We start from the raw sequence: 12,129 nt of genomic DNA on the forward strand, positions 1-12,129 counted from the left end.
GAAGATTCTCTATCTATCTGTCTGTCTATCTATCTATCTATCTATCTATCTACCTACCTACCTACCTACCTACCTACCTACCTACCTACCTACCTACCTATCTATCTATCGGGTCTTAGACACACAGAATATTCCATGGTATAGTGAAAAAAAAAAATAGAATATTCAGGAAATCCGGGTACCAGTCTGGGTCAGCTCATCACTGTCTGTCCATGATACCTTGAACAAGTGACTTTTTTTTTTTTTTTTTAAATCTGCAGAATGCAAGGTTCGAATTAGATGGTGCTGCATAGGACCAATTTGGAAAAAGGGAAGTGAGGCAAAGTAGCCTTGCTTTTAACAATTTTCTTAGGTTTTCAAGTATTATATCATTTGAAGAATGGGTTTTACCAAAAATATTTAAAAGCTTGACAATGTTATCTCAGTTCTTTGCCATCTGTTTGCAACAGGAAATGAAATAATAGGTACATTTTCAGCAAATTATTTCAAAAAAGAAAAAATTTTTTTTTACCTTGCATCCTTCACAAGCATGAACTCCATAGTGGAACCCTGAAGCTTTATCCCCACAGACACGGCATTCAATTGCCATGAGGGAGTTGGAAGGCTCTTCGTGAGGCTTATTGTACAGCTGAGTCTTTTCAGAATAGTAAGGTGGGGATGCAGGCTCCACTTTGATTGCACCTGTGCACAGAAAAACATGAGCAGGTAATTATCACATGAAAAACAGTGCTCAAGAAGCAACAGGGCAAGTCACTGTAGTACACCTTACTGCCATTATTTTATTATTTAAGTTAGATGCACTATGGAACATGAAAAATACACAGGAAAAAGTAGGCTTTGTAATCACAGGCAAGTCGCAACACCTCTGAGCCCCACCTGTGAAAAAAAATGGGGTTAACTTTGTGGTTAACTTTTAACTTTGTGGTTCTATGACCCTGCAATACCTCGTAATACTAAAGCTCTAACAGGCAACATATGGTATTTGAGATCATTAAGGTTATTTTGCTACATAATGTGCTGTATTTGGCATTCGTGACAATATTAAATTATACATTTTAATTTAAATGTTGCATTTTAGAAGTGTTTTAAAACCACTCTTGCAAAGGAAACAGAAGGAACATTGCCATGGAAAGGTAATGGTAAGCCCAGCTTGAAGGTACATGAAAAGTAAGAGACCAGGTTCCCATCAATGTTGAGTCAGAAAAGATGGTTTGTAAAATGATCTCTGATAGAGAGAGGCCCTATGGAAAGCAAGCACTATCTTTCCGCTGGTCAGGATCAGGCCTGTTAAATTTTCATATTAGGCTCCAACCAAAAGCCACACATATAAATATAACCAAGTATATCATTTATCTTAAAAAAAAAAAAAAACTAGAACTACAGGAAGTTCTTACTTATTGTCAAGTAATGGCTGCAGTTACATGGTGGTGGCTCTGGAAAAACAGCATATCAGCAAAGAGATAAAAATCAAGTAAAGAGCATCATAGAAATTTAATCTTGAAAAGTGCAGTTTTAGTTTTTCTTGAGTCTGATGGCTTGATGTGAATTGCGTTAATGGCATGGAGATTTATCAACAGTCTACAATGTCAACATTTAAATTTGTGCTGAAAAATAGGTTTCACTGTAAGCTGTTCAAACTGCAGAATTAGGAAAGATGCAATAGTGATTTAGAGATAAGTTATAAAAAGTAACAAAATGTTCCTTATCTACTTACAAGTGGAAAAAAGAATTCAAAGTTTGGGGGGGATGGACTCTTAGCCTGAGATGCACCTGGCAAGGTAATCATGCTGGAAAATGTCCCTGAGAAGGAAAGAAGAAAAGAAAGAAAGAAGGGAGGCAGGAAGGAAGGGGGGGGGTGGTGTGCAGAGAAAGATGATCTGGGGTGTTCGCACACTACCTTCCCTTTTGGTCAATTACAAATGCCCACTATTTCATGGATAAACGGGTGAATAAATGAATGGTAAACAGTTTCACTATAGGCTTTAGTCTCTGGAGCATTTATCCCAGTGTGAATGAGAGATTAGTCCAATTCTAGTCTCAGTAGTCTGAAAAGTGAAATAAACCTCATACTTTGGTACTCTTGGAGTTTCAGGTCATACTTATAATCCGCAACCATTGGGTCAGCTCTTGGGAACGGAATGTCTTCATAGTGTGGAGCGGAAATGCTGGAGAAATCAACGGTGGTGAAGGGCTTGATGTCAAAGGAGTGGGAGTGGTCGTCCATCACAGAAAGATCCACGGAGCTGATCCCAAAGTTGGTGGGCCAAAACGGCATCTCTGTGTCAACCATGGTAATTTCTGAAATGGAGAAAAGAACAGCTATGACGTTAGTCCTGGAGGACAGTGCCATCTTGTAAAGATCCACAGAAAGGGAACAGAAAGAGTCTTGGGTCAAGTGATGTCACCTAGGTGATCATGAGGAGAGAAGAGAACATAGCCACCATCTTAGTGCCGTCCAGGCTGTTGAACTAATGGAGGGAAGTCACCCCTTACCTGGACATCACAGTTGAGGACCCTCTAATAGTGTCACGTGTACGGCATACTCATATCAACGTCTTACAAACAGCCCTGTTCTCATCAGAGCAGGATGACTTTCCTAAGGGTATCTGGGAATGGGCCTCTTGTTTTTTCCCAGCAAGCAGAGAGCTAAAGAATGTAGCTCTCAAAGGCTGATTCTTGCAAGAGGTTAAAGATTCCAGCTGTGGTCTTCATAAGAAAAACAAAGCGCCTTGAAAACACAAATAAGGAGACTAGTGCTGTGAATGTGCTTCAGTGGTTCCAAGAGGACGCATCAGGCACGGTTTGGGTTCACATGTCTGAATATCTACATGAATAAGTACCCAAACAACTTGAAGTTATCTGTCTTACAGTACAAACACTACTCTGGTGATAGCTTAAAGGTCATACGGGGTCTCAATGACATCCAGAAAAAAGTGTGTGCTCCTAATGACAGAGGCAGCCATTGAACTGTATCTTTTGTTCCAAATTTCATCTAAACCTACCTAACCCACGTCACTCCATTTATTTTGCCCATCTCCTCAGCATGCTTATTTTCTATTTCTCTATCCATTTTTCTTAGTATATATTACTGTCCTATCAAAATACACCGCTCTTGTCTCAACTGCAATATCCACAAAAGTGGGTTCATCAACTATGTCTCATCATGCCTATTGCAAAGTTCTTCTGTAGACAAAGTAAAGGTTGGCTGAGTTAAAGTTAGTGTATATGCTTCTGTATGAACACTGGGAAATGAAAATAAGGATGCAGAAAACGTCTGGGTTGCAAGAAAAATTGTTTGCTCATCATTTTACTGGTTTATTTTTGTTTCACTTTTAACATATGACTTCAGTGACCGCCTGCCAACCAATGTCAGGCTTCTCAACACAGGAATCATATCCCCAGGGGTCATTTATTTTATTGAAAAGTTTCAGGGAAAATTTTAAAGATAAAGTAGTTATTTATGTGTAAATAAACAGAGCAAAAAATTCACGTGATTTTAAAGATATACTATGAAACTCCTAAAAAAACTTGATACTTGTAGTCCATTTCATGGGTAAAAGAACGCTATTTTTAAAAAAGAATAGACTATTTTAAAAAGCAGCTTTAGGTTTACTTAAAAATTGAGCAGAAACTACAAAGTTCTCATATACCCTTTTCCCTTTCTCCCTCCCCCACAAACCCTGAAACACACAGCTTCCCCTATTATTAACGTGCATTTCCCCTATTATTAACACTTGCATTAGTGTGGTATGCTTGTTGACAAAACTGATGAACCAATAGTGATACATTATGATTAACTAAAACCCACAGTTTACAGTAGAATCCATTCTTTGTGCTGTTCATTCTATGGTGTTGACAAATGCATAATGTCAAGTATCCACCATCACAGCGTCACACAGGATGGCTTCACTGCTCTAAACACCGGCCGTGCTCTGCCTATTCATCCCTCCCCTCCTCCCCCGAGAACGCTGATTTTGTTGTCCTCTTCTACTAAGGGCAATTTTGGGTGGAAAAGCAGGGGAAGCACTGACCTACATCATAAATTGAAAAGTCTTCGCGTGGCATTCAAGGCCCTCCCTGACAGTCTGACTTGCTTTTTCAGTGTCATTTTCCACTCGGGATCCCAGACCTCACCCCCATTCTCATCAGTCCTGTGCTTGGGCGCATCACACTGTGTGCCCAGGGCAGACACTCTGCACTGTCTAGTCGCTCATCTCCGTTCACGCTGCTTCCTGAAGCTGCTCTCCTCCTCCTGTCCCTCATCACCACCCGTCACAATTCCCGTCTGTCTTTCCCATGGTAGTGGGGAATCCCACACTGGTCCAAATGCCACTTTCTCCATGAAACCTTCCACGAATTCTCCAACTTAAAAACACTCTCCATTCTCCGTGTTCCCACAGCACTGAGTACCTCTCTTTCACTCTGCTATAATTATTTGGATAAGTATCTCCTCTGTTAGATTTCCAGTTCTGGAGCAAAGGACAGTGTCTTATTATTCTGTTTTCCTTTTAGACCTTATGCATAGTTGTTGTTTACTAAATGCTTGCCAACTGAATGATCATATTTTATAGGGAAGGACAGAACAAGTATTCATTTTTCTGTGAAAATGGAAAAAATAAAGATACTTTCTCAGTGGTTTAGTTTTGCTAAGACTTAAGCTCCCCAGAAAAGATGTAATCTTCAATATCATAAATAAAATACAGTTTAAGCTGTAACTCCTCCTCTCAACAACGTATACTCAAGTTTTTCTCTTCTGATAATTGCAGGAGGAAGATTAGGGTACTGTAAACTTTTTTTCTACATAGAAAGGACAAAGTAAGAAAGAAAAACAGTTTGCCTCTTCATCTCTATGAAAACAAATTATCCCAGTACACACTTTCCTTCCCCTCTTTCCCTTCTCCCTGTCCTCTTACTCTGGGACATCTTGACCTAAACAATATTACTCCACGGGGGCCATGGTTACTGGGAGGCACAGTGGTTCCCTAGACATTTTATTTTGACTTAAAGATGGGGTCCAGGGAGCCTGCTTCTAATTTTGTCTCCAGAAAACATAAGCTACTGTTTCTGCCAAGCTGTAAGTTGAGTAGGTGTTTTTCGTTACTCCACGCAATTACTCATGAAAGAACAAATGAACAAAAATGCTTGCATGGACAACAGTCCTTCTCAGGGATAAGTAACAGTGTCTTAACTTTCCAGCTGGGTGACAGGAGTGCATTGCGTCAGGCACATCATTAATTTCACAGCCTTTGGTGTGTTTCAAGCAGGCGGGAGTCTTGAGGCAGACACTGCGGGGAAGGACACAGACGTGTGCCATTTATCTCAGACCTTCACCTTGGCTTTAAACTCTACGATACTCAATGAGCAGACTTCACAACACGCCGAAGTATAATGTAGTTCAAACAAAAAGACGTATCAGCAAAAACACAGCAACTTCTCTCACCTGAGAGGCATCATTATTCGGGAGTACGGAAGTGGGTCAGAAAAGATGTTAAACGATAAAAATCAAGCACTAGAACTACACAGTTTACCTTTGGGGTTCTACGTTGTCCCCTATGAAAAGAAAAGAAAAACTTCTACTAGAATGTCTGGAGAAATGCTGTGCCTCCTTAATAATGACATTAGCTAATATTAATAGAACCCTAAATCTCTGCTAAGTATTATACCAAATACAATGCTTGGACTGTCTCACTGAATGCTCACAATGGCCCTATGAGGTGGGTACACTTATAAATCCCCTTAAAGAAGAGGAAACTGAGGCACAGTTATGGAAATAACTTGCCTAAGACCACCCAGCTACTAAGGAGTACAGCTGGGTTATGAACCCAGATGGCCTAAAGCTCCACAGCCCGCACACGTGACTTTCTAAACTTAATACTGATTAGAAAAACAAATCTCTTCCTGATCTTCTAGTTATATATTAAATAACAATTAATTTAGACGAACCTTCGCTGAACACCTATGATGTGCCAGGTACAGGGGGCTGGGGATGCACTATGAAGGGTGAGTAATTCTCAAATGGAAGCTTCACTGGAGAAACATGTTAAGCTGAACAAGAGTGGGTGCAGGAAAGAGCCTTTCCTACATGTCTAAAACTTAGTAGCCTTGTTGGAAGTGACCTTAGAAAGATACATAATCACCGATTTTTTTCAATCTCTTCTCATTTGTTTCAGTTCAAGGTCATGGTACTCATAAATATTATTCATCCAGCCCCTCCTTATTGATCTATTCAAATCACTTTGCAGTGTAAACTGAGCTGTGAATTTCCTAATTCCTCTCCTGTTACAAGAGCCGACATCCAGAGACAAAAATCACTCTGAAATGTCAGAGCAGAAAGGGCGTTTTGGAGATAATCTAAGCTCCTCATCTGGCAGTTGAAGAAAAGCAGGCAAAGCGATGTGCTCAGGAGCTCAGGGCCAGAGGCCAAGTCCACGAGAGTCCAGGTTCTCTGTCTCCTACCCCTCGCATCCTCCACACTGCATTACGAAGTTGTTACCATGTGTAAATACGTTGAAAAGGGGACTTTTTAACCTATACCAATTTTCACAGATCCAGACTTTTTGGTCTTAACTAACACACAGGAATGACATCAAATTTATGAAGGAAAAAATGTCTCATGCAAGGAGCCATTTACTGGTTGACAAATTGGAATTAAAGAAATTGGTAGTAGAATTTGTTTCTAACAAAAGTAATAAATTCCGAATTCATCAAAAGGTTTAGGGAACAGTCTCATAAAGTGAGCATCGTATCTGCCCAAGTCTTTACATAATAAATACAGATGTATGTATTTGTTTGTTTGTTCATTGCAGGTTGCTGTTCTGAACATTAACAACTGAAGATGGAGAGCTAGTAGCGAGTTAGAAGCCCTGGGTTTGAATCCTGACCTCTTTCTTGTCAATTTTGTGATCTCTTTATCCCTAATTATCCCCATCTGTAAATAAGCATACTGCCGACCTCACAGAATTGTTGTGAAGATTCAGTTAAATAATACATGTAAAGCATGCAGCATAGGGCCAGACAGTAAGTTCTCCATAAATGTAATTATTGGTAGTCGTGGTAACTTTTGTCACCAGGGTAACCAGAGTACTAGAATCATGTAAAAGGTAGGCTAAAAGCTCCCCAACGCTACCACTAGGGGACAGGAAAAGGAAGAAACAGCAGCAAAGTCCCATTGTTCAAACAGGATTACGCCTAAAACAGATGTCCTGTTTTAAAGGCCTCTGCAAAAGGAGAGTCCACAGCCTCTCTGGGTTACTCATTCCAATGCTAAGTTGCTCTTCTGTAGCCAGGAAAGTCTACGTCTTATCTGGCATTTCCCCAACTGTGTTATACATATGTTAATGATGTTCCTTTTAAAATAATTAAAAAGAAAAAAATTCTGGTGGGCAAATAAACTTAGGAAATGCTAGGTGAAGCCAGTTTAAATGGGTCTATTGCAGGACTTCTTAGAATTATATGCTAATAATCCATGAGAATATACAAAAGAGAGGGGAGGGTACGGCATACAACGTTTGAGGAGTTTACCATCTGATGGAATAGTTTGTGAAATGATGGTCTAACCTATGTTGTTGGAGTTTGTAAGTTTTTCTTTCATTTTCTAAACATACAGGTATCATCCTCTGCATACTTGTCCTTTACCACATGTACTTGAAAAGTTTTATTAAGTTGTCCCTTAGGTTTTCTTTAACTTTAGAGTGACTAAGGGCAAGGATTTATGTTGGTTAAAACAATGAGAGAAAGGATTTCTAACTTAAACCACAGAGAAAGGAATCACTGCAAAGACTAATGCTCCTTTTACAGAGACTATCCTAAAAGCCTCCAGACAGGAAAAAAAAAAAAAAAAAAAAAAAGTCCCTTATAAAAGGGTCAGGAATCAGAATGACACTGAACTGCCCAAGAGGCAGCACCGGAAGCTGGAAAATCAACAGAGCAGTATTTTCAAAATTCAAAGAAAAAAATTATTTCCAACTTAGAATTTTATATTCAGCCAAACCATCACTCAAGTGTAAGAGGAGAATAAAGACATTTTCAGAAATATAAGACCTCAAGAAAAAGTCACCTCCCATGTGTTTTTCCCCAGAGTTCTACACCAGAACAAAAAGGAAACATGGGATCCAGGAAGCAAAGGATTGAGGCACAGGAGAGAGGTGGGAGGAAGACCCAGGACAACAGATCCTGAGCAGAACCTGTTCCTTGAGAAAACGGATCGGAGGATGGCGGTGGCCTCATGAGATTCCCTGAGAAACCGCAATGCCTGAGACGTGCAAATGCCCACTTTGAGGGAGAGTTTGAGAATGAACTAGTGACAGGTATGGAGAAAAGGAACAACAACAAAAGTGAGTAATTACTAATTAAAAAAAAAAAAAAAAGAATGATTAACTCCAGAAAAACAAACAGCTATTCAGGGTCAGAAGTAAAACTGTAGGGCCTTTCCTGCTGGTCCAGTGGTAAAGAATCTGCCTTCCAACGCAGGGGACGCGAGTTTGATCCCCCAAACTAAGCCCGCGCCCCAACACGAGAGCCCGTGAGCCACCAGCTACAGAGCCCACGCACCCTGGAGCCCACGCGCCACAACTAGAGAGGAGCCTGCGTGCTGCAATGAAGACCCGACGCAGCCAAAAAAAAAAGTAAAACTGCAGTATACTGTCCGGCTCAATTGTAAGCACACTTCCAAAATTACTGCGATGTTAACACAGACAACTAATTTCACCTAAAATTACGAATAACCAACTGTGAGGGTGGGGTGCGGGAGAGGAGAAGTGTACGTTTTGGGAAAGGGAGTGTGATGGCAAAGGGCTAAATTCTTATCTTCTGCAGCAGTAAGTCAGTGGGTAATGAACACAATTTTAAAAATAGCAGTATAAGCATGTTAAACATACAGCAGTAAAAACCAGGAGACATGTTTTAAAAACTTAAAAATCATTGCCTCTGAGAAGTGGGAACTAGGTGTAGGTTGAAGATTGCGGATCTTCATTCAAAGCTTTGTACTACAATCTGACTTCTAAAACTGTGTACAAATATTACTTTGATAAAAGTAAAAATTAAGTTAAATATCTTTGAACTGCAGTATTTTCCCATGATTTCACCTAACAGAGGGAGTAAATATATTCCTTGCCTGTTTCCCAGTCCTCTTAAAGGACTTATCATGCAATAACCTGGAAAAGTAGAGAGAATTTTAATGTAGTTTCAAGTAAAATAAAGGAGTATCAGAAAATATTTTTGATACTTGACCAACAGATGACTGTCCTTGTGACTCAAGCATTTAAAAAATAAATTCTATCAATTCATTTCTTTTCCTTCACTGGTATCATGAGTTTTAATTAGCAAAGGAAGAAAAAGACTCTGGACCCCATTAGCAGAAGTATAGTTTAATAGTAGCTAATTATTTCTAGGCACGTATCGTATGACAGGCACTGTACCTTAGACCCATTACATATGTAATTTATAATTTGTTAATGTATGTATAATTTAGAAATGTACATATAGTAATATAACTTACATATATACATAGTCCTATGGGTTGTAAATAATTATAATTACTACCCAATAGACTAAAAACATTAGACAGAAAGAGGTAAGTGATTTGCCCAATACAACTAATAGGTATTGGAACCGGGGTTTGAATTCTGTTATGGTTTCTCTGAACAGAGAACCTCTTATTTTGGACACCAGGAATTAAGAAAAGGATTAAAATTCCTTAGTGTGGAATTTTAGTGGATTCCTTAGTGTGTCATTTGTTTCTTTAATATAAGAAAATATGTTTTCATTGTGTTGTCTACTTAAACTATATTACAAACCAAATTCAGTGCTTCTGTCCTGGTGATACTCCCATCGATAGCCTTGGCAGAGGTTGAAAGCATTCTAATACGTATCCTTATATGCACATTTCTTTATAAAAAGCCAGAAGGTCTCATAGCAAATTTCCAAATTCAGACCAACAAAGGGCATATGATCAGCTTTAGAGAAGACCATGTTAGTTTATGCTTTCTAAAAATTCATTTTCTCTTGCATGGGCCACGTCTTGTTTAGATAGCTTGCTTAATCCAGTCCTGAGGTATCAGGGGACAGGAAAGATGATAGGATCATGCCCTCATCCAGAATGATCGTTTCTTCCGCTACCTTAGCTGGAGATTCAAGTCCTCTTTCTCATCATGGTCAAACTAGTTCAAGGTTGGTTCTTCTGCTAAAACCACCTTCACATGTTTCTAAAAGGAGACTTACTAAAAACTAGTCAGGACTAAGGCTAAATCTGTTGAACAGTTAGTTACTCTGGTTTAGCTGAAACTCTAGTCTTGCCTAGCACACACCAGCAGCCAGCGAAGACTGGTACTTAGGTCAGAAAAAAGGAACTGGAATGTTTCCCCCTGGCCAGCTCCTTCCGCGCAATTTGGTTTTGGTTTTGCAGTGACAGGGGAAGGAAAATGGGAGAGAGGAGACCGAATGGAAAGGAAAAAAAATGCAAGGAATCCTCCACAAGTTTGTAGCTACTTAGAAAGGAGGGAGCCACCAAAGATCTGCCAAAGGACTGTTTCTCCTTGCTTTGTCCACCCGTCAACCACTGTAAGGGACCTCCTGCAACCAGGAAGAGATAGAGTGGGTAGGTGTTTTTAAAGAAAACTTTACTACTGAAGCATCTCTAATAGCCTGAAATTATGCTAGAGGGGAAAGCTGGCCTTACTCAGAGTTGTTTAGTCTGGCAAAGTGAGTGATACACTACGCTTCTGTTTACTCTTTTGTTTTCAATTTACTGTGCCAAGCACTCTTAATGAGAAGACAATGGTCTTAAGCTACACAAACTCTGAGAACAAAAGTGTCAAAACAGATGTAGCCAGATCACTTGTGGTTATGGGATGAAGTGCAGATTTTCACTAGCTATACTATATATTATCTTAAAACATATTGCCATGTGATATTAAAATATTCTTAGTAAGCATTTTTCATTCTAAGTCCTCCTCCTGAGCCATTATAGCATTATCAAAAATATTCTACATGAACACATTTGATACAACACAACACTCATCCATGAGTTCAAAAAACCTCTTCACTAGGAAGGGTGAGAAACTTCATTAATCTGATAAAGAACAGCTATTTAAAAGAGACAAAAAACCTAAAGTAGCCATCATACTTGACAGTGAAATATCTAAGCTTTCCTTCTGAGATCAGGAATAAGATGAGGATACTAGTTATCGTTAACACTATAACACTAACAATCCAACAACAACAACAACAACAACAAAAAGACACAGAATTAGAAAAGTAGAAATAAAACTAACATTACTCACAGATGACATGATTGTATAAAAAATAAATAAAACCATTACAGTTAAAAGGAGAATTTAGCAAAGTTCCTGGATATAAGGTTGATATTAAAAAATCAACTATATTTCTATAAGCCAGCAACAAACAGAAAATGTCATTTTAAAATGATGTTTACAATAGCATCAAAACCATCAAATACCTAGGGAAAAAATCTAGCAAAATATGAGTACAATCTCTATGCTGAAAACTCAAAAGTATATTGAAAAATATCTAAATAAATGAAGGGATATATCATGTTCATGGGCTGGAAGGCTCAGTATTACAAAGCTGTCAATTCTCCACATTTATCTATAGATTCAGAACAATTCCAATCAAAATCCTAGCATTTTTGTCTGGAAACTGACATGTTGAGCCTAAAATTTATGTGGATATTTAAAGGGCCAAGACTAGCCGGGGCAATCTTGAAGAGAAGAAAAATGCTGGAGGACTTATACTACCAGATACCAGAACCAATGATAAAGCTACGGTCATTAAGACCAGATGTTGGTTGGTGCAAAGATAGAAAAATAGACCAATGCAACCAATGCAAGCCCACAATCAATGCCACATGTAAACGGTCACCTAGTTTATGAAAAAATGTCACTGTAGCAGGGCAAGGATAATATTTTCAGTAAGCAGAGTAGGTAAACTGGATATCCATATAGAGGAAAAAAAGGTTCAACCCCTACCTTATACCATACACAAAAATCAATTTCATGTGAACTGCAGATCTCAGTGTGAAATATTAAACAAAAGAGCATTAAAAATAAAAACTAGGACAATGCCTTATCAACCTTGGAGTAGGCAAAGATTTATTCAACAGGATATAAAAAG

The 12,129-nt window shown here is 38.9% G+C and overlaps 1 protein-coding gene across 5 annotated transcripts in view; it reads right to left on the reverse strand.

Moving 5' to 3' along the window:
- Positions 1-12,129, reverse strand: part of PPARG (peroxisome proliferator activated receptor gamma) — a 131,530-nt gene that overhangs the window by 50,427 nt on the left and 68,974 nt on the right. For all 5 annotated transcript variants that reach the window (XM_082347933.1, XM_082347934.1, XM_082347935.1 and 2 more), the window contains 2 exons: positions 2,071-2,298; positions 512-681 (listed from right to left, as the gene is read on the reverse strand). In XM_082347933.1, coding sequence (XP_082204059.1) covers positions 512-681; positions 2,071-2,290 — 390 coding nt within the window. In that variant the 5' untranslated portion in view covers positions 2,291-2,298. The remainder of the gene's footprint in view (positions 1-511; positions 682-2,070; positions 2,299-12,129) is intronic.

Source organism: Balaenoptera borealis, assembly GCF_965194805.1.
Source record: "Balaenoptera borealis genome assembly, chromosome: 12".
Lineage (NCBI taxonomy): Eukaryota > Metazoa > Chordata > Mammalia > Artiodactyla > Balaenopteridae > Balaenoptera > Balaenoptera borealis.